The sequence below is a fragment of the Lepidochelys kempii genome, chromosome 12 (genome assembly GCF_965140285.1).
Source record: "Lepidochelys kempii isolate rLepKem1 chromosome 12, rLepKem1.hap1, whole genome shotgun sequence".
Lineage (NCBI taxonomy): Eukaryota > Metazoa > Chordata > Testudines > Cheloniidae > Lepidochelys > Lepidochelys kempii.
The window spans coordinates 44,053,279-44,075,460 of record NC_136391.1 but is presented as its reverse complement, the minus strand read 5'-3'; the positions used below and the strand labels follow the sequence as shown (position 1 = coordinate 44,075,460).

The 22,182-nt window shown below is 46.4% G+C and overlaps 1 protein-coding gene across 15 annotated transcripts in view; it reads right to left on the bottom strand.

Annotated features, from left to right (window-relative positions):
- The window catches only part of ADAT1 (adenosine deaminase tRNA specific 1), a 95,471-nt gene that overhangs the window by 46,714 nt on the left and 26,575 nt on the right, over positions 1–22,182 (bottom strand). For 13 of the 15 annotated variants that reach the window (XM_073308392.1, XM_073308399.1, XM_073308402.1 and 10 more), the window contains exons 6-7: positions 3,864–4,500; positions 1,769–1,914 (exon numbers count right to left, since the gene is read on the bottom strand). In XM_073308392.1, coding sequence (XP_073164493.1) covers positions 1,769–1,914; positions 3,864–4,500 — 783 coding nt within the window. The remainder of the gene's footprint in view (positions 1–1,768; positions 1,915–3,863; positions 4,501–22,182) is intronic. The other 2 variants (XM_073308405.2, XM_073308406.2) reach the window with 1 other exon arrangement.

Genomic DNA, 22,182 nt, shown 5'->3' with positions numbered 1-22,182 from the left:
ACCTACATGCCTCCAGCTTTCACCCTGAGCACACCACACGATCCATCGTCTACAGCCAAGCTCTGCGATACAACCGCATTTGCTCCAACCCCTCAGACAGAGACAAACACCTACAAGATCTCTGTCAAGCTTTCTTACAACTACAATACCCACCTGCGGAAGTAAAGAAACAGATTGATAGAGCCAGAAGAGTTCCCAGAAGTTACCTACTACAGAACAGGCCTAACAAAGAAAATAACAGAACGCCACTAGCCGTCACCTTCAGCCCCCAGCTAAAACCCTCCAACGCATTATTAAGGATCTACAACCTATCCTAAAGGATGACCCAACACTCTCACAAATCTTGGGAGACAGGCCAGTCCTTGCCTACAGACAGCCCCGCAACCTGAAGCAAATACTCACCAACAACCACATACCACACAACAGAACCACTAACCCAGGAACCTATCCTTGCAACAAAGCCCATTTCCAACTGTGCCCACATATCTATTCAGGGGACACCATCACAGGGCCTAATAACATCAGCCACACTATCAGAGGCTCGTTCACCTGCACATCCACCAATGTGATATATGCCATCATGTGCCAGCAATGCCCCTCTGCCATTTACATTGGTCAAACTGGACAGTCTCTACGTAAAATAATAAATGGACACAAATCAGATGTCAAGAATTATAACATTCATAAACCAGTCGGAGAACACTTCAGTCTCTCTGGTCACGCAATTACAGACATGAAGGTCGCTATCTTAAAACAAAAAAACTTTAAATCCAGACTCCAGCGAGAAACTGCTGAATTGCAATTAATTTGCAAATTGGATACTATTAATTTAGGCTTAAATAGAGACTGGGAGTGGCTAAGTCATTATGCAAGGTAGCCTACTTCCCCTTGTTTTTTTCTACCCCCCCCCGATGTTCTGGTTTAACTTGGATTTAAACTTTGAGAGTGGTCAGTTTGGATGAGCTACTGCCAGCAGGAAAGTGAGTTTGTGTGTGTATGGAGGTGGGGGGGGGAGGGTGAGAAGGCCTGGATTTGTGCTGGGGGTGGCCCACCTTGATTATCATGCGCATTGTGGGGAGAGTGGTCACTTTGGATGAGCTATTGCCAGCGGGATAGTGAGTTTGTGTGTGTGGTTTTTGGGAGTGGGGTGGGGGGGTGAGAGAACCTGGATTTGTGCAGGAAATGGCCCAACTTGATTGTCATGCACATTGTGTGGAGAGTTGTCACTTTGGATGGGCTATCACCAGCAGGAGAGTGAATTTGTGGGGGGGTGGAGGGCGAGAAAACCTGGATTTGTGCTGGAAATGGCCCAACTTGATGATCACTTTAGATAAGCTATTACCAGCAGGACAGTGGGGTGGGAGGAGGTATTGTTTCATATTATCTGTATGTATATAAAGTCTGCTGCAGTTTCCACGGTATGCATCCGATGAAGTGAGCAGTAGCTCACGAAAGCTCATGCTCAAATAAATTGGTTAGTCTCTAAGGTGCCACAAGTACTCCTTTTCTTATATTCACATTGTAAATTCCTCAGGGCATTGACCAAGTCTTTTACACATTCTGTGAAGTGTCTTCAGCACACTTCAGGAGCTGTATTAATAATTTAATATTAATCATAATTACTAATGATGATGAAGTCTTGGCATAAAAGCGGTCTCTTGCTACATAAAACCCTAAAGAGATAATGCTACAGGAAAAATGTACCAAAGTCATGCCATTTACTCTTTGGTCTTTGTAGGTATTTAAGGAATTGGTCCAAGTCACTCACCTGCTCCACAAGGAACAAGCTTTGCTTTGCCATTAGTGTTAGCTGTCTGAATTGCATGGCGGCTATGTTTAAACTGAAGATTTGACTGCAACATTTTCACCTCCTGAACATGGAAACCATCTGGTAAAAATGAGATGTGCTGACACCTACAGTAGATATAGAGAAATGCAAGTCACTGAAAGTCTGATCCTTCAACAGACTCCCAGGTACAACCCTGAAACCTCCACTTCATGAAACTGAAATGCTACGAAGTCAGCACAGATACAAGGAAATACTTTACCAAGCAACTTTTGTTTGATCTGTGGAACTCTGTGCCTCATGACATTGAAAAACCAAATAGCTTAGTAAAGCCTTATCTATACCAATTTCATTTGAAGAGAGATCTAATTACACTGGTGCAAACACCTAATGTAGACAACTTAAGGTAAATCAAATAAGCAAGAATTAAAAAGTTTAAATATGCACAATTTGCATCAGTTAGCTATCCTTGGAGACTTGGCATCCACCACTTACGTTGACAGACTATTCCACAACCTAATACAAACAACTTCCTAGTTAGGAGCTGTATCACATATCCCCAGAATAAAACCAGGAGTAATGTAATTAAATTAAGAAAAGGACAAATCATATTCCTTATTTTAAACATCTCTTATGTTGTAAGGTACAGAGCAAGTGAGGAAAGGTCTCCACCAGAATCCATGACTCATTCATTGTGCATTTTGTAACTAAAATTATTTTCCTGGACTGTCTGGCATACACAGACTGGAACACAGTACCAGAAGATACACATACTATGTATCTAAGATTGTAAGCAAAAACTGTAGTACACTATATTATTCCTGAGGGAATTCCATGCCAAAAAATAATTAAAAAATTCGGCACACAATATTTTAAAATTCTGCAGATTTTGTCAATAAATAAATGTAGAGGCTCCCACATAAAATGTGATCATCTAAGACCGTATCAGAATGCCGCTGCACAAAAAGGCAAAATTAAGGTAGCATGGCCAACCTTAATTTTCGCATTTCCGAACTTTTGAGAGCTTAATGATCTTTTAATGTTTTTTTTTTTAAATGAAATTTCCTAGAGTTTGTAAAAAGAAAACTGAAGAAACAGAAATTTTATCGTATAGAATCATACTGATCCCTGCATGGGCAATCATCAGGACATTTAAATCCACCGACCTCTGCCAGTTAAATTAAAGGAGTAACTGATAGCAGTAGTATATTGTTATCCTCTATGTTTTAAAAGAAAATTGATATATCTAAATTTGGCCTTCCCTGGTTTTGCTGGAGAGCCACTGTGGAGGCTCAAGTATGTATCATGTGCTCTGATAGCTTAACTGAAGGGAAGCTGGATAGGTTTTGAACCAAACAAAAACCCTAAATGTTCAATGGTCTTAAGATTTTTAAAAAGGTATTAACAAAAACATCTTAAACAGTTTTAAACAGTCTAACTAAAAATCTTTCCCTCTCAGCTGCAGCACTGTCATGTGTGACACAATGTCACTGGATCTACAGTCACCAGGGAATCTTCCTGGGTAGACAAGTCCTGAATTTCAAATGTAAAAAGCAAGTAGGAAAAAAAACAACTTTATTTTGATAAAATTCTTGCAGGCCTTTCTCTGTACCTCATAAAAAAAAAAGTGCAAACCCAATATCAATCTCAGTAAGTCCCCTTTAAGAAAGGGCCAAAGCGACAGATTTGAGAGTACTGGGAGCAATATCAGAAGAAAAGGAACGATTGTTGTGATTGCCATAATGTGAAAAGGAAGTGAGGGGGAAGGGAGAGCAGGGATCGAAGAGAAAAGGAGGTTATTTTCTTGAAGGACTGCATGATGATAGGGGGATTAGGAGTAGATCAAAGGATTAAGAACAGCAAGAGTTAGAAAACCGAGAAGTGTTTCCTGGAGACCACCAAATTCTTATTATGGATTCACCAGGAGCAGTCACCTTCCCTCTAAGCCACACATGGCTGCTTTATCACTTTGATCTCTCTTCTGATTGTCTGACTGAGCACTGCAAACTTTCTAATGCTCATGCTCTCCATGACTCAGTCTTGGTACACTCTTCCTGGTCTTCTATGGGTCATGTACCTTTCAATAACTGCTCTCCGCATGACTTCTTGGCTATATGGGCATTTCCCCACTACAACTGCTGAGAGATATAACGGGTGCTGTAGGAAATGCATCAAGAGGGCTCCTTGACAGCCCAGTACATTCCAGCGAGCTAGTTTATCACTGCAGGACATGGAGCAGGTCCTGTCTCCACGGCCTGGCTTCACTCGTAGTAACCCAACATGATGATATTCTACCCCAGGTCTCCGAGCATCATCCCTCTCTCCCAGCACACACTTTGCTCCAGTTCTATAAACATCCATCACTTTGGCTCCTATTAGTCCAGTCTCCTTAGCACACGTTAAGATCTGTCTTTGTCCACCTGTAATAAATTCAGAGCAGCTGGGATCTGTGTCTTGTACATTTTGTTGATTGCCAGGAACATACTGAGCAGCTATTCTTTCAGTGACCTCACATGTAGAATCACTGATGACAGTTTTCATTCTCTTGATCACATGATCACTTTCAGTTTCCTCTGTTTTCCTTTTATTTTCTGGACCCACAGGATCATGGTTGCCACTGCACTCAGCTGAATGCCTTCTTGGATCTTTTCTACTAACCAGCTCACAAGGCTGGTCCTCTGGTTTGGTCATTGGAATAATGGAGGCATCCCCACCTAGAAGAAAGGAAGTTACATTAGCACTGGCCTGGAAAGAGATTTCTGTTTGTCCTTGCCATTTAATGCAGACCCCTTCATAGATAGGGCAACCACCATGAGTTTTTAAAGATTTGAACTAAAAAAAATGTACCTGAAGTACCAGGGAGAATAAGCTCTTCAAATGACACTGTACTGTACTTTAGTTAGACTTGAACGAGAATTCAGACGTGGTTTACATTTAATTCAAGTAGCCCTCACATGCCTCCAGCAATTGACCTCACGCCTATCCTGAAGGAACCAACTCTGTTTCACAAGGTAAGAACTAAATTCAGGTTCCATATGTGTTCAGTCAGTGGGTACTTTCATTGTTCCATTAATTCACATGCAAAAAACTTGTTAACCTGAAGTAAAGATTGCAGATGCTCACTATTGCCCTGTGCTTCTTGTACTCTTCCACAATGGGAGATTTTCAATTCCCAAAACTCCACTGTTGACCAACCAGAAAATGAGGATTACTGTCCCCTTACAAGAAGATTAACGTTACAAGAAACAAAACACAAAGGTTGGAAAGAATTGGGACAAAGCTTTTGAAAATCTCACCCTAAAACTAACTACTCTAAGAAGTTAGCTGAAATAATGAAAAAAGAAAGTTTCCTATGACACCAATGATGAAAATATAACTTTCTTACTGAGCAATCTAGAACTCTGGAAAGGAAAGAGGAACAGGTAGAGTCATTTGTGGCAAGGACATGGCTAGAATCAACTATCATGTTGAAAAGAGGGGAATAGATGGAATTGTGAGCTGTTTGGGTGTTTATTTGATAGAATATAGAAATTTCTGGAAGGTGGGCAGGACAGCTGATAAGATGATTATATTTAACTAAGTAGCTCATCGTATATATATTTTTTTTTTTAAGTCTTCACAAGATTCAGTCCACTAGGTGGTTATTTCTTATTCTAAGTGTAGAAATGTGAAAGCTACCAATCAATACGGCAAACGAGTGATTAGCAATCAGTGATTAACATCAGCATTTATCTGATTCAGTATGCTTGAAGTTGAAGTGACAGGAAGCAAGTGACTGAAGTAATGAAAACATGAATTCTAAAATAAAATATTAATATCAAGGGTTAAATATCGAAAAAGAAAAGATGTGTGCTCATCTCAGAAGCATAGACAATCCATTTTTGTCCATGTATTTCAAGATCAAATGTGCCACTGAATAGAGCTGTCTAATTAAGCAGAAGCGCAGAACAGTTATGAGTATGCCACTGCCATCCTCGAAACGTAGCCATGATGATAATTTGAGGTCTCTGGTTCTAGGCTTTCCATCAACTCTTCAACATCTGTTTTTGTTAGTTTGGCACTCAAATAGTAAACTTCAGTCAGAAATTATTAAACTGAAACAACGGAAAGACCAAGATTTAAACTCAGTAAGAAAGTTGCAACTCTCTTTTATGTTAACAGTATCACCTTTAGTGTAGCACAAAACAAGCCATAAAAAGAAAGAAATAAAGCATTGTGCCCTGGATAGTCTCCTCCAGACAGATTTAAACTCACATGTACACTAATAGAGGTTGTAAATGAAGAAACAGAGGAAAAATTAAATATCAATTCCCACAGGAATCAAGATAAATACTTAATGCTAGATGACTCATCAAGCATGAGAAATGATATGATGTGCGTACACATCTATATAGGGGAAATTGCATTCCTGATTAATGCTAATGATCTTATATCTGAATCCCACCCCCTTGCAAAACATTGTGTCCAAGTTGCTGAAAATACCACCCAAAAATGCAGTGAAAAGAATGACAAGGAGATCTTCGCCATTTCCTTAAAAGAAACTAAAATGGAAAAGATTAGAAAACTTCTCAGCTTTGATCATCTCATACGTCTGGCACATTAGTGTTCAGCAACTATTTAAACCATATGGAGAAAGCAGTTATATCAGTGGCATGATTAGTTGATTAAAAAATTATGACTGACACACCCCAATTTTGCAATGATACATGCTGGAACTCTCAGGAAGATTGTGTGTTTCCATTTGCTTCCAGCTACCATGAGAATGTTGCAATTTGCACTGAACAGAGCAGAGACAGATCAAAACAATAACATTCAATTACAAGAATAACTGAAGGAGTTATTGGAGAGTCTTGACAGATTGCAGAATGATGACAGTATTGTTGCAGTCTCAGTGGAAATCTGACTTGATCTAATTTACAAAGAAATGGAACCACACAAGGACAAAAGAAATAAAATAAAATAATAATAATATTAATAATGAAAAACTCCCATGAGGAGTGATAGAATCTTTCTACTGCTTAGCTAAAATGACTGATCCCAAATACAAAGTTCAGGGTTGAGCCTAGTGTGACACTGAACGGGATATGGAAACACTGATAATATTATCATCAATGTTATAAAATTGCAACGAATCGTGCCAGATATGCCGTGTAAGGTGTCAGTAAAAATTTTATGATTTGCCAAGTATGATAATCTTATTTATATATTTGTTATACCTTTGTATTGTGTTATAAATATGTATGGTACATCTGTATTTCCAAACTTGTGCTGTGTTTCTGGGTGACACCCCAGATAGATTGGCATCAGCACCACCTAGCCGAGGATGGGCAAACTACGGCCCGGGAGCCACATCCAGCCCTTCAGACGTTTTAATCCGGCCCTCGAGCTCCCGCTGCAAAGCGGGGTTGGGGGCTTGCCCCATTCTGCGTGTGCTGTGGCTCCCAGAAGCAGCGGCATGTCTCCCCTTCAGCTCCTATGTGTAAGGGCAGCCAGGGGGCTCCACATGCTGCCCCTCCCCCAAGCGCCACCCCCACAGCTCCCACTGGGGTGGCTCATGTGTTCTTGCCTGGAGTCAGCAAGTTAGTGATAGGTGTGTGAGTACTGGCTGTGTTTTAAAGCACTCAATCAGTGTTGTGTGTGTTGCAAACAATACTGCTTCTTTAAACTGTTGCATTTAAACTTCACAGAGATGACCTTCGGAGCCCAGCTTCCCTGTTATTGGCGGCAGAATGGCTGGGTAGAATTAGAAAGCGGCCAAGAAGAACTAAGGAGGACTTTCTGTGAGAGGTTATGATGTACTCTGCTGCCGAAAAACAGGAATTGAAGGAGTGGCGGGACAGTGAGAAGAGGGACTGAAAGGAGAACACAGCATGCCAGAAAGAAGCCACAGAGCGGCTCTTAAATGTTATTGAGTGCCAAGAAGACATGCTCCAGGCAATACTAGCTCTTCAAACTGAGCAGCTCCGCACCCACCCTCCCCTGCAGCCACTGTCTCAAAATTCTTTCCCATGCACCCCACAGACACTGCCAACACACTCTTATCAACCTGCTGGCTCCAGTCTCTACCGGCAGCTTTCCACTCCTCCCTCCTCACAGTCCAGCACTGTGGACTCCCACTACCCACACCCATCCCTCTGCAGTTTGGCCCTGCTGAAGTACAGTACCCACTGCATTATACTCCAAAGGAGAAGGCTGGATATGATCCCTGGACATACACAAATCTTTAGTCATCCTGGGACCCCTCCTCCTCCTGGGACCTTCCCTTCCCCATCCCTGCTGATATATTTTTTCATTTGGACTCTCTCCTCTGGTTGTTTGCTTTAAAACCTACACAATTCTTTTATTAAAAGACATCTTTTATTCTATTAACTGAAAGCAAAATGAGCTCTGCAAAGCAACATACAATTATGTTAAACCCCCTTATTGCATCGTGTGCACCAATCACCTCCTAGCATTACAAGCACTGCAATCCCAAGCATAGCAACAAATAGTGGCTTTCAGCTTCAAATTGCTTCCTCAAGGCATCCCTGATCCTTATGTCCCTGCGCTGTGCCCCTCTAAAAGCCCTGGTCTCTGGCAGTTCAAACTCAACCTCCAGGCGCTGAGCCTCTGCGGTCCAGCCCTGAGTGAAGCTTTCACCCTTCCCTTCACAAATATTATGGAGCATACAGCATACGGCTATAAGCATAGGAATACTGTTATCGGCCAGGTCCAGCTTCCCACAGAGGCAGCACCAGTGGGCTTTTAAACGGCCAAAAGCACACTCAACAGTCATTCTGCACTTGCTCAGCCTGTTAAACAGTTGCCCCATGTATGGCTTCATAAGCCATGGCATTAAGGAGTAAGTGGGGTCTCCCAGGATCACAGTGGGTATTTTGACTTCCCCTATGATGATCTTCTGGTCTGGGAAGAAAGTTCCTGCTTGCAGCTTCTTGAACAGGCCACCTTTCCAGACTGCGTTAATGTCTGTGAAACACACATGGTGATCCACACGCGCCTGGAGAACCATTGAGAAATACTCCTTCCGATTAATGTACTCCATGGGTAGGTGGTCTGGTGCCAGAATTGGAATGTGCTTGCCATCTATCGCCCCTCCACAGTTAGGGAAGCCCATTTGTGCAAAGCCATCTATGTCATGCACATTGCCCAAAGTCACGGTCTTTTGGAGCAGGATGCGATTAATAGCCCTGCACACTTCCGTCAACATGAGTCCAACGTCAACTTTCCCATTCTGAACTGGTTACTGACTGATCGGTAGCAGTCTGGAGTAGCCAGCTTCCACAGTGCAATCACCACACGCTTCTCCAACAGGCCAGTCCTCATTCTTGTGTCCCTGTGCCGCAGGGCTGGGGCAAACTCATCACACAGTCCCATGAATGTGGCTTTCCTCATCCAGAAGTTCTGCAGCCACTGCTCGTCATCCCAGACGTGCATGACGATGTGATCCCACCACTCAGTGCTTGTTTCCCGAGCCCAAAAGCAGCGTTCCACTATGGTCAGCACCTCCATGAATGCCACAAGCACTCTCATGTCATAGCTAGTAGGCGTGGCAAGATCAATGTCACACTTCTCTTGCCTTTGTAGTTTAAGGAATAACTCCAATGCCACTTGTGATGTGTTAGTCAGAGCAAGCAGCATCCTGGTCAACAGTTTGGGATCCATTCCTGCAGCCTGAAGAGGCAGGGTGCGCAATACACAAACCGTTGAAAGATGGCACCAAATGTGGATGGAAGCACAGGGATTTCTGGGATGTGAAGCAATACATCACAGGTCATTGGAACAGGAACCAGGATTCCCCGTGACCCCTTCCGCCTTCCCACGAGTCTTAGCGGCTGAAGAGAAAGAGGTGCTCTGTGGGATAGCTGTCTAGAGTGCACCACTCCGAATACTGCTGCAAGTGCCGCAACTGTAAACACGCTATTGCGCAGGCAGCTGACAGTGTGAACACACAACAGCAGTTTCCCTGCAGCGCTCTCTGAGCAGCGCTGTAACTTTGCCAGTGTAGACGTGCCCTAAGGCTTTTCCATGCTACGTGTTGTGAAACTTGTGTTTGGGACACAGGAAGTACAAGCCAGATGTCAAAAGGAATATAAAGGGCAGCTGCATCATCTCCATTTTGTCTTCAATCCTGCTTCTTACCTCTGGAGCAACTTTTCTACAAAGTGAACCTCTGAACAAAGGACTGAATGACCCATCCAAGCTGTGGATATGTTCCAGAGGGACTTTCAAGCCAGCAAACTCACCAACACTGCTAAGAACCTGGTATATGGACTTTGAAGTTTCTATATGTATCTGATTGACCATTTAACAACTCTTCTTGTTCTTTTCTAATAAACCTTTAGTTTTCGATACTAAAGGATTGGCTGGCAGCATGGTATTTTGGATAAGATCCAAGCTAATATTGACCTGGTAATGGGGCCAGCTCTTTGGGGTCAGAAGACTAACGAAGAGAGGGAAGAGCATCTTCGCAAGCAGGCTGGCTAACCTAGGGAGGAGGGCTTTAAACTAGGTTCACCAAGGGAAGGAGACCAAAGCCCTGAGATAAGTGGGGAAGTGGGATACCGGGAGGAAGCATGAGCAGGAGCGCGAGAGAGGGCAGGGCTCCTGCCTCATACTGAGAAAGAGGGATGATCAGCGAGTTATCTCAAGTGCCTATACACAAATGCAAGAAGCCTGGGAAACAAGCAGGGAGAACTGGAAGTCCTGGCACAGTCAAGGAATTATGATGTGATTGGAATAATAGAGACTTGGTGGGATAACTCACATGACTGGAGTACTGTCATGGACGGATATAAACTGTTCAGGAAGGACAGGCAGGGCAGAAAAGGTGGGGGAGTTGCACTGTATGTAAGGGAGCAGTATGACTGCTCAGAGCTCAAGTATGAAACTGTAGTGTGAGCAACAAGAGTGATGTCATGGTGGGAGTCTGCTATAGACCACCGGACCAGGGGGATGAGGTGGACGAGGCTTTCTTCCGGCAACTTGCAGAAGTTACTAGATCACAGGCCCTGGTTCTCATGGGAGACTTCAATCACCCTGATATCTGCTGGGAGAGCAATACAGCGGTGCACAGACAATCCAGGAAGTTTTTGGAAACTGTAGGGGACAACTTCCTGGTGCAAGTGTTGGAGGAACCAACAAGGGGCAGAGCTCTTCTTGACCTGCTGCTCACAAACAGGGAAGAATTAGTAGGGGAAGCAAAAGTGGATGGGAACCTGGGAGGCAGTGACCATGAGATGATCAAGTTCAGGATCCTGACACAGGGAAGAAAGGAAAGCAGCAGAATACGGACCCTGGACTTCAGAAAAGCAGACTTTGACTCCCCCAGGGAGCTGATGGGCAGGATCCCCTGGGAGAATAACATGGGGGGAAAGGAGTCCAGGAGAGCTGGCTGTATTTTAAAGAATCCTTATTGAGGTTACAGGGACAAACCATCCTGATGTGTAGAAAGAATAGTAAATATGGCAGGCGACCAGCTTGGCTTAACGGTGAAATCCTTGCTGATCTTAAACACAAAAAAGAAGCTTACAAGAAGTGGAAGATTGGACAAATGACCAGGGGCGAGTATAAAAATATTGCTCAGGGATGCAGGAGTGAAACCAGGAAGGCCAAAGCACACCTGGAGTTGCAGCTAGCAAGAGATGTTAATAGTAACAAGAAGGATTTCTTCAGGTATGTTAGCAACAAGAAGTCAGTCAAAGAAAGTGTGGGCCCCTTATTGAATGAGGGAGGCAACCTAGTGACAGACGATGTGGAAAAAGCTATAGTACTCAGTGCTTTTTTTGCCTCTGTCTTCACGAACAAGGTCAGCTCCCAGACTACTGCACTGGGCAGCACAGCATGGGGAGGAGGTGACCAGCCCTCTGTGGAGAAAGAAGTGGTTCGGGACTATTTAGAAATGCTGGATGAGCACAAGTCCATGGGGCTGGATGCGTTGCATCCGAGAGTGCTAAAGGAGTTGGCGGATGTGATTGCAGAGCCATTGGCCATTATCTTTGAAAACTCATGGTGATCGGGGGGAGTCCTGGACAACTGGAAAAAGGCTAATGTAGTGCCCATCTTTAAAAAAGGGAAGGAGGAGGATCTGGGGAACTACAGGCCGGTCAGCCTCACCTCAGTCCCTGGAAAAATCATGGAGCAGGTCCTCAAGGAATCAATTCTGAAGCACTTAGAGGAGAGGAAAGTGATCAGGAACAGTCAGCATGAATTCACCAAGGGCAAGTCCTGCCTGACTAATCTAATTGCCTTCCATGACGAGATAACTGGCTCTGTGGATGAGGAAAAGCAGTGGACGTATTGTTCCTTGACTTTAGCAAAGTTTTTGACACAGTCTCCCATATTATTCTTGCCAGCAAGTTAAAGAAGTATGGCCTGGATGAATGGACTATAAGGTGGATAGAAAGCTGGCTAGATGGTCGGGCTCAACGGGTAGTGATCAATGGCTCCATGTCTAGTTCGCAGCCGGTATCAAGTGGAGTGCCCCAAGGGTCGGTCCGGGGGCCGGTTTTGTTTAATATCTTCATAAATGATCTGGAGGATGGTGTGGATTGCACCCTCAGCAAGTTTGCAGATGACACTAAACTGGGAGGAGAGGTAGATACGTTGGAGGGTAGGCATAGGATATCCTAGGGCCCTAGACAAATTAGAGAACTGGGCAAAAGAAGTCTGATGAGGTTCAACAAGGACAAGTGCAGAGTCCTGCACTTAGGACGGAAGAATCCCATGCACCGCTACAGACTAGGGACCGAATGGCTTGGCAGCAGTTCTGGAAGTCAACGAATGGCTACGCAGGTGGTGTCGGAGAGAAGGCTTTGGATTCTTTGACCATGGGATGGTCTTCCATGAAGGAGGAGTGCTGGGCAGAGACGGGTTCCACCTTACGAAGAGAGGGAAGAGCATCTTTGCAAGCAGGCTGGCTAACCTAGTGAGGAGGGCTTTAAACTAGGTTCACCGGGGGAAGGAGACCAAAGCCCTGAGGTTAGTGGGAAAACGGGATACCGGGAGGAAGCACAGGCAGGAATGTCTGTGAGGGGAGGGCTCCTGCCTCATACTGAGAATGAGGGGCGATCAGCAGGTTATCTCAAGTGCTTATATACGAATGCACAAAGCCTTGGAAACAAGCAGGGAGAACTGGAGGTCCTGGTGATGTCAAGGAACTATGACGTGATTGGAATAACAGAGACTTGGTGGGATAACTCACATGACTGGAGTACTGTCATGGATGGTTATAAACTGTTCAGGAAGGACAGGCAGGGCAGAAAAGGTGGGGGAGTAGCACTGTATGTAAGGGAGCAGTACGACTGCTCAGAGCTCCGGTACGAAACTGCAGAAAAACCTGACTGTCTCTGGATTAAGTTTAGAAGTGTGAGCAACAATAGTGATGTAGTGGTGGGAGTCTGCTATAGACCACCGGACCAGGGGGATGAGGTGGATGAGGCTTTCTTCCGGCAGCTCGCAGAATTCTCATGGGTGACTTTAATTTTCCTGATATCTGCTGGGAGAGCAAGACAGCGGTGCATAGACAATCCAGGAAGTTTTTGGAAAGCGTAGGGGACAATTTCCTGGTGCAAGTGCTAGACGAGCCAACTAGGGGGGGAGCTTTTCTTGACCTGCTGCTCACAAACCGGGAAGAATTAGTAGGGGAAGCAAAAGTGGATGGGAATCTGGGAGGCAGTGACCATGAGTTGGTTGAGTTCAGGATCCTGACACAGAGAAGAAAAGGTAAGCATCAGGATACGGACCCTGGACTTCAGGAAAGCAGACTTCGACTCCCTCAGGGAACGGATGGGTAGGATCCCCTGTGGGACTAACATGAAGGAAAAAGGAGTCCAGGAGAGCTGGCTGTATTTCAAGGAATCCCTATTGAGGTTACAGGGACAAACCATCCCGATGTGTTGAAAGAATAGTAAATATGGCAGGCGACCAGCTTGGCTTAACGGTGAAATCCTAGCGGATCTTAAACATAAAAAAGAAGCTTACAAGAAGTGGAAGGTTGGACATATGACCAGGGAAGAGTATAAAAATATTGCTCGGGCATGTAGGAATGAAATCAGGAGGGCCAAATCACACCTGGAGATGCAGCTAGCGAGAGATGTCAAGAGTAACAAGCAGGATTTCTTCAGGTATGTTGGCAACAAGAAGAAAGCCAAGGAAAGTGTGGGCCCCTTAATGAATGAGGGAAGCAACCTAGTGACAGAGGATGTGGAAAAAGCTAATGTACTCAATGCTTTTTTTGCCTCTGTCTTCACTAACAAGGTCAGCTCCCAAACTGCTGCGCTGGGCATCACAACATGGGGAATAGATGGCCAGCCCTCTGTAGAGAAAGAGGTGGTTAGGGACTATTTAGCAAAGCTGGACGTGCACAAGTCCATGGGGCCGGACGAGTTGCATCCGAGAGTGCTAAAGGAATTGGCGGCTGTGATTGCAGAGCCATTGGCCAATATCTTTGAAAACTCATGGCGAACGGGGGAAGTCCCGGATGACTGGAAAAAGGCTAATGGAGTGCCAATCTTTAAAAAAGGGAAGAAGGAGGATCCTGGGAACTGCAGGCCAGTCAGCCTCACCTCAGTCCCCGGAAAAATCATGGAGCAGGTCCTCAAAGAATCAATCCTGAAGCACTTACATGAGAGGAAAGTGATCAGGAACAGTCAGCATGGATTCACCAAGGGAAGGTCAAGCCTGACTAATCTAATTGCCTTCTATGATGAGATTACTGGTTCTGTGGATGAAGGGAAAGCAGTGGATGTATTGTTTCTTGACTTTAGCAAAGCTTTTGACACGGTCTCCCACAGTATTCTTGTCAGCAAGTTAAAGTAGTATGGGCTGGATGAATGCACTATAAGGTGGGTAGAAAGTTGGCTAGATTGTCGGGTTCAACGGGTAGTGATCAATGGCTCCATGTCTAGTTGGCAGCCGGTGTCAAGTGGAGTGCCCCAGGGGTCGGTCCTGGGGCCGGTTTTGTTCAATATCTTCATAAATGATCTGGAGGATGGTGTGGATTGCACTCTCAGCAAATTTGCGGATGATACTAAACTGGGAGGAGTAGTAGATACGCTGGAGGGCAGGGATAGGATACAGAGGGACCTAGACAAATTGGAGGATTGGGCCAAAAGAAATCTGATGAGGTTCAATAAGGATAAGTGCAGGGTCCTCCACTTAGGACGGAAGAACCCAATGCACAGCTACAGACTAGGGACCGAATGGCTAGGCAGCAGTTCTGCAGAAAAGGACCTAGGGGTGACAGTGGACGAGAAGCTGGATATGAGTCAGCAGAGTGCCCTTGTTGCCAAGAAGGCCAATGGCATTTTGGCATGTATAAGTAGGGGCATAGCGAGCAGATCGAGGGACGTGATCATCCCCCTCTATTTGACATTGGTGAGGCCTCATCTGGAGTACTGTGTCCAGTTTTGGGCCCCACACTACAAGAAGGATGTGGATAAATTGGAGAGAGTCCAGCGAAGGGCAACAAAAATGATTAGGGGTCTGGAACACATGACTTATGAGGAGAGGCTGAGGGAACTGGGATTGTTTAGTCTGCAGAAGAGAAGAATGAGGGGGGATTTGATAGCTGCTTTCAACTACCTGAGAGGTGGTTCCAGAGAGGATGGTTCTAGACTATTCTCAGTGGTAGAGGAGGACAGGACAAGGAGTAATGGTTTCAAGTTGCTGTGGGGGAGGTATAGGTTGGATATTAGGAAAAACTTTTTCACTAGGAGGGTGGTGAAACACTGGAATGCGTTACCTAGGGAGTTCGTAGAATCTCCTTCCTCAGAAGTTTTTAAGGTCAGGCTTGACAAAGCCCTGGCTGGGATGATTTAATTGGGGATTGGTCCTGCTTTGAGCAGGGGGTTGGACTAGATGACCTCGTGAGGTCCCTTCCAACCCTGATATTCTATGATTCTATGATTCTGCAGAAAAGGACCTAGGGGTTACAGTGGACGAGAAGCTGGATATGAGTCAACAGTGTGCCCTTGTTGCCAAGAGGCCAATGGCATTTTGGGATGTATAAGTAGGGGCACTGCCAGCAGATCGAGGGACGTGATCGTTCCCCTCTATTCGACATTGGTGAGGCCTCATCTGGAGTACTGTGACCAGTTTTAGGCCACACACTACAAGAAGGATGTGGAAAAATTGGAAAGAGTCCAGCGGAGGGCAACAAAAATTATTAGGGGACTGGAACACATGAGTTATGAGGAGAGGCTGAGGGAACTGGGATTGTTTAGTCTGTGGAAGACAAGAATGAGGGCGGATGTGATAGCTGCTTTCAACTACCTGAAAGGGGGTTCCAAAGAGGATGGATCTAGACTGTTCTCAGTGGTAGTGGATGACAGAACAAGGAGTAATGGTCTCAAGATACAGTGGGAGAGGTTTAGGTTGGATATTTGGAAAAACTTTTTCACTCGGAGGGTGGTGATGATAGGGAAAAAACCCAGAAAACGACCCTATAATCATGTAAAGCTACGCTGCTGTCTTTTTTTCTATGCTTATCTGTCCTTTCTACTTTGTTTATGGATAGAAAGAATGTGAACTGTGTGTAACCTGCACTCCCTGCTTTTGGGGAGAGAATTCCTTATGCAGATAAGCCTCCATGCTCGTACCTACCCCAGAACTTCAAACAGACTGGGTTAACCGGTTCGAACTGGAAGAGATATCACAATGTATGTTGAACCAAGCTATAAAAGCTCATCCCTGTTCTTTGTTCGGGGCTTCACCATTTTCCTCTGAAAAGGAATTGGTGAGCCCTTCAGCTGTCGTATTTGCTAGCAATAAAGTGCCTCACTTTATCAAAGAGCCAAGACTCTGTGTTTTGTTTGGCTAATACAGAAGTCCAGGGAAGGCTACCCTCCTAACCCTAGACGGGAGGGGAACCCTTTTTCCCTAACAATTTGGGGGCTCGTCCAGGATCGCCTCTTCTCCGGACCGGTGGACGGTCGGGACTCTGAATCCTTCTTGCCGGCACCCGGGTTGCTTTAACCCTGAAGGCTTCCCGTCTCGCTTCCACCCGCCGCTTCGGCGAAATAAGGCATCCCGAAGGCACTAGGGTCCGGACCTATTGGTGAACACCGGCCGGTGGGAACTTGGTGAGTTCTGAATTTTTCCTTTGTGATTGTCTAGACAACAGCCGGGGGTCCCGTCTTTGGGAAAAGATGGGGGGGGGGTCCAGTAGAACTGTTGATCCTTCTACGCCTCTGGGCTATATGTTAAAACATTATGATAGGGATATCAAGGCCTTACAATCGGATGGCAACAAAGCTTTGTATAAGTTTATATTTTTGTGTCAAGGTCCCTGGGTGGGAATGACGCAAGACGACCCGGAACCAGGAAATCGCTGGCCGGGGGAAGGAACATTTGAGTTACATAACATTGTTCAATTACGAAAAGTATTGTATGATTTACAACCGCGGCAACTTAAGTATTCTGATGTATGGATAAGGGAGGCCGAACGGCGCAAAAGTGCCAGTGTAACTACTAGTTTACGTGCTGAGGTAGAAAAACTTAAAGCCATGCGGCCCCCACCATACAATCCAGAATCTAGTCATGCTGACCAGAAGCTAAAAACGTCAAGGTCTATTTATCCCCAACTCCCATTGAAAGAAGCGGAGGATCCTATACCATTGGAAGAATGTAGCTGGCTATGGGGTGGGGTACCGCAGCCTGACCCTGATGCACCCACGCCCCCAACCGGGGAAAGGAGCGGTCCCACTCTCCCACTAGCTACCGATACCCCCACAATTAACGCAGAGCGGGGGGGCGATCCGGAGGCTGGCACCTCTACCAGGGGGTTGACACGTCCTGATCCGCGACACCCCAGTGATGCAACCCCTGCAAAGACCCGGTCTCATGGTTCTCTAGGCACCCCTAAGGCAAAAGTTCTTGGAGCTGCAATAGCTAGTGCAGTCCAAATGCCTATGCGACAACTGCCAAGCGGTAGGGGGGGGACACAGATGGTGTATGTCCCTTTTACCAGCACGGATCTAATGAATTGGTCATCTACTTTTCCCTCATTTCGACAGTGTCCGGAAGAATTTATTAAAAAGTTAAAGGGTATTTTCACAATGTATAATTGTAATTATGACGATGTGGAAATGATTTTAAATCAAGTGCTAAGCGAGGGTGAGAAGGAAACGGTGTATAAGAAAGCTAGAGAGACGGTGCAAGGCAGGGCGGCTTATCCGCAAGAGAAACCTGAAATGGATTGGGATGTTCCAGAGACCGTTCAAGAGTGGGATAAAATGAGAAAGCGAATCTTAGAAGCATTAGAGGATATGTCTAAGCCTGTGTATGATTGGGGAAAGGTAGATGCATGTGTTCAAAAGCACGATGAGCACCCAGGGGAATTCTTCCACCGCCTTTGTAAGGTTTTGAAAAACCACAGCGGCTTAGATCCAACCTTCCCTGTAGCGAAAACACAAGTGATCGGCCAGTATGTAAAAAATTTATTACCATTCGCTCGGAAGTATGTGTGTAGTCAACCAGCTTATGAAAACAAAACGCTGGAGGAGGTGGTGGGGTTAGCAGCCCATGCCTGGAGGAATAGGAAGGAATTAGACACTAGGAGGTCCGAAAAGCTCCTTAATCTGCAGTTGCAAGGTTTCCAAGACGGCTCTCGGGGACGGGATGCAAGCCGCAGGAGGGGAGGCTTTCGGGGACGAGGCAGAAGAGGAGGCAGCTCTACCCAGGGATGGGGACCACAAGGTCAGAACTTCCAGCCACGGCCCGGGAGGGCAGGGCCAGATGAGTGCGGGCGGCGCCGACAAAAAGGGCACTGGGCTGCCCAGTTCCCAAATTACCCCCTCCAGCCAGCTGACCCTCTTATGCAAGCCTACCAGAGGGTACAGGAAAGGGGGGGAGAAAAAGGAAGTGCTGATTGAAAGCTAGCCGCCCACAATGCTTCGTCCCCCTCGCCAGGAACCCCCTCCGCTTCTTGGACAGTGCAGTTGGATGCAAACCACCCGGAGCTTCCAGTTGTGGTGGGAGGAAAAACTTATTCAATGTTAATTGACACCGGGGCAGATAGAAGTACTCTACAGGACCCCACCCTTCCTACCACTTCTGCAACCGTAAAAGCTATAGGCGTTGGTGGCACCGTGTGCGCCCTTCCTCTAACTGCGGAGCAAACGGTCCAGCTTGGCCCGTTATCAGAGGATCATAGCTTTTTAATTGCAACTTCCTGTCCTGCAAATTTATTAGGTAGAGATCTGTTATGTAAACTACGAGCAACTATAACTTGCAGCCCGGAGGGGCTGTATCTCTCAGTCCCTACTTCGGTCCCTGAAGCTATGGTAATGGCATTGTTAGCCACTACACCCACCGCCCCCTTTGTCCCTGCTGAGTTATCTGATATTCCTGAAGCATTGTGGGCCTCGGCGTCCACTGAAACTGGACTTTTAAAGTCAGCAGAACCGGTGTATATCAATTACCGTACAGATATCCCTCTGCCCCGAAAAATGCAATATCCATTGCCTAAAGAGGCCATAGAGGGCATTTGGCCAGTCCTACAACAGCTTTTAACTCAAGGAATCATTAAGGAGGCTACCAGCCCTTGCAATACACCTATTCTTCCTGTTAAGAAACCCAAGCCTGGCCCCGATGGCAAACCGGTTTACCGTTTCGTGCATGACCTCCGACTGATTAATGCTATTGTGATCCCGAGAGCTCCGGTTGTTCCCAATCCAGCAACTATTTTAACTGCTATTCCCCCAGGGGCTACTTATTTTACTGTGATTGATCTGTCTTCAGCATTTTTCAGCATCCCTGTGCACCCAGACTCACAGTTCCTATTTGCCTTTACCTTTGACGGATGTCAATACGTATGGACCCACCTCCCTCAGGGCTACAGGGAGAGCCCTACCATCTTCAGCCAGTATTTAAAGCGAGATCTGGACTCTATTTCGTTGACTATGGGTTCTACTTTGATTCAATACGTTGATGATCTGTTATTGTGCTCTACAGCCAAGGCTGCCTGTGTACAGGACACTCGAATCCTTCTTTTTGCATTGGCCGAAAAAGGTCACAAGGTGGCACTCTCCAAGCTACAGTTTGCCCAACCCGAGGTGGAATATTTGGGGCATCGTATTTCATATGCTTCTACTGCACTTACTCAGGACAGGATTGAGAGCGTTCTGAGTATGCCAAGGCCTACCACTAAAAAGCAACTCCGCCAGTTACTGGGAGCAAGTGGCTATTGTAGAGCCTGGATTCCGGCTTATGCGGAGTTAGTGCACCCCCTCACCGATTTGCTGCTGGATTCCGTTCCCGAACCCTTACCATGGACGACTCTACACAACAACGCCCTTACCGCCCTCAAACAAGCATTAACTTCTGCACCAGCCCTGGGCAGACCGGATTACGCAAAGCCTTTCACCTTATTTTGCCATGAACAATCTGGCACAGCGTCTGGTGTGCTAACTCAGCCCTTTGGGCCTGGCCAGCGACCAGTGGCTTATTTTTCGGTCCTTCTTGACCCAGTGGCTCAGGGTCTTCCGCCCTGTCTCCGCGCTGTTGCGGCTGCCGCTGTGTTGGTCGAGAAAGCCTCGGGGCTTACCTTGGGCCACCCTCTTCTAGTTCAAGTGCCTCATGCCGTTGCAGCACTTCTTAATCGTGGATCCACGCAGCACCTCACAGCAGCCAGACTGACCAGGTACGAATTGGCCTTGCTCGCCAATCAGGCTGTTACCCTACGCCGCTGCGAAGTCCTGAATCCTGCAACCCTTTTGCCTCTGCCTGAGGATGGGGAACCTCATAATTGCCTCCACGTGGTGGATTTGATCTCCACGCCTCGTCCTGACCTCTCTGATATTCCATTGCAGAATCCTGACCTCCAATTATTTTGTGATGGTTCCGCCTGTCGGGACGAGTTTGGGGCCTTACGAGTTGGCTATGCAATTGTTACCCTGATGGCAACGCTTGAAGCGCATGCCTTACCTACACAAAAGTCAGCGCAAGCAGCAGAACTCGTGGCGCTTGTTAGGGCCTGTCAATTAGCTGAAAACAAAACTGTGGCCATCTATACTGACTCCAAATATGCCTTTTCGGTATGCCACTCTACTGGACAACTTTGGAAGCATCGTGGGTTCCTTACCTCCAGTGGCTCTCAGATCTCCCATGTTGCCTTGATTTCTGCCTTGTTAGAGGCTATTCAACTTCCTGCAGCTGTTTCGGTTACACACTGTAAGGGCCACTCCCGCGCCTCGGACGAGGTTTCCAAAGGAAATGCTGCAGCCGATTCAGCGGCCCGTCATGCTGCCCTCTGTGGGGCTCCAGCCCCTTTTCCTTTTTTGGCACCCCTGCTACTGCAACCAGTGACGCCAGCCGTTTTGCTCTCTGCCCAGCAGACGACGCCCCCGGCCGAAGTTAGCCGTTGGAAATCCATTGGATGCCACCTAAATGAGGACAACCTCTACGTCAGCCCGGACGGTCGTCCGGTTCTCCCAAGACAACTCCTCCCTCAGGTTTCCCAGGCACTCCACCTGGCCTCGCACCTGGGAAAGGGGGGATTAGTGGCTCAAATGGAGAAGTTGTTTTTTGCTCCGGGGGTCCATGCAGCTGCGAAGACCGTCACTGCACAGTGTGAATTGTGTCAACGGTACAATCACCAAGGAGCAGTCAAACCACAAGCTATGGGACATTGCAAACTGCCTGAGTACCCATTTGCTGTGGTCCAGATGGACTTCATGGACTTACCACCAGTGACAGGACTAAAACACCTGCTTTTTTCAGGGTGGGTTGAGGCTTTCCCCACTCGAAGGGCAGATGCAGTATCCGTAGCGAAGTGTCTCCTCAAGGAGATAGTGCCCCGCTTCGGGATAATGACTCGTTTGGAAAGTGACCAAGGCCCCCATTTCACTTCCCAAATTATTCAACACTTAGCAAAGGCCCTCGGCATAAAACAAGCCTTGCATACCCCCTATCATCCACAAAGTTCAGGAAAAGTAGAAAGGGTGAATGGGCTGATAAAAACCCAATTGGCAAAGCTATGCGAACAGACTGGATTAAAGTGGCCTGAAGTGTTACCCATAGTGTTAACCAATCTTCGTAATACACCCCATAGGAAGCATTCGTTGACACCGTTCGAAATTCTATTTGGCCGACCCTTGCCGATTCCTCTAACCAGTGAAGACGGGTTTGCCCCAGCAAAAACTTCATTAATGGCTGGGCAAGATAAGTTGGCGGGTTACTGTCGCATGTTGCAAGATGCCTTGAGTGATGCATGGGCCAGAGTAAAAGATGCCCAACCTTTACCGCTTGATACCTGTGCGCACTCTCTTTTTCCAGGAGACTTTGTCTGTGTTAAAATCCATTGAAGGAAGCATTGCCTGGAACCAAGGTGGTCGGCCCCGGCCCAAGTCCTTCTGACTACTCCAACTGCAGTGAAGGTCGAGGGCATCGATAGATGG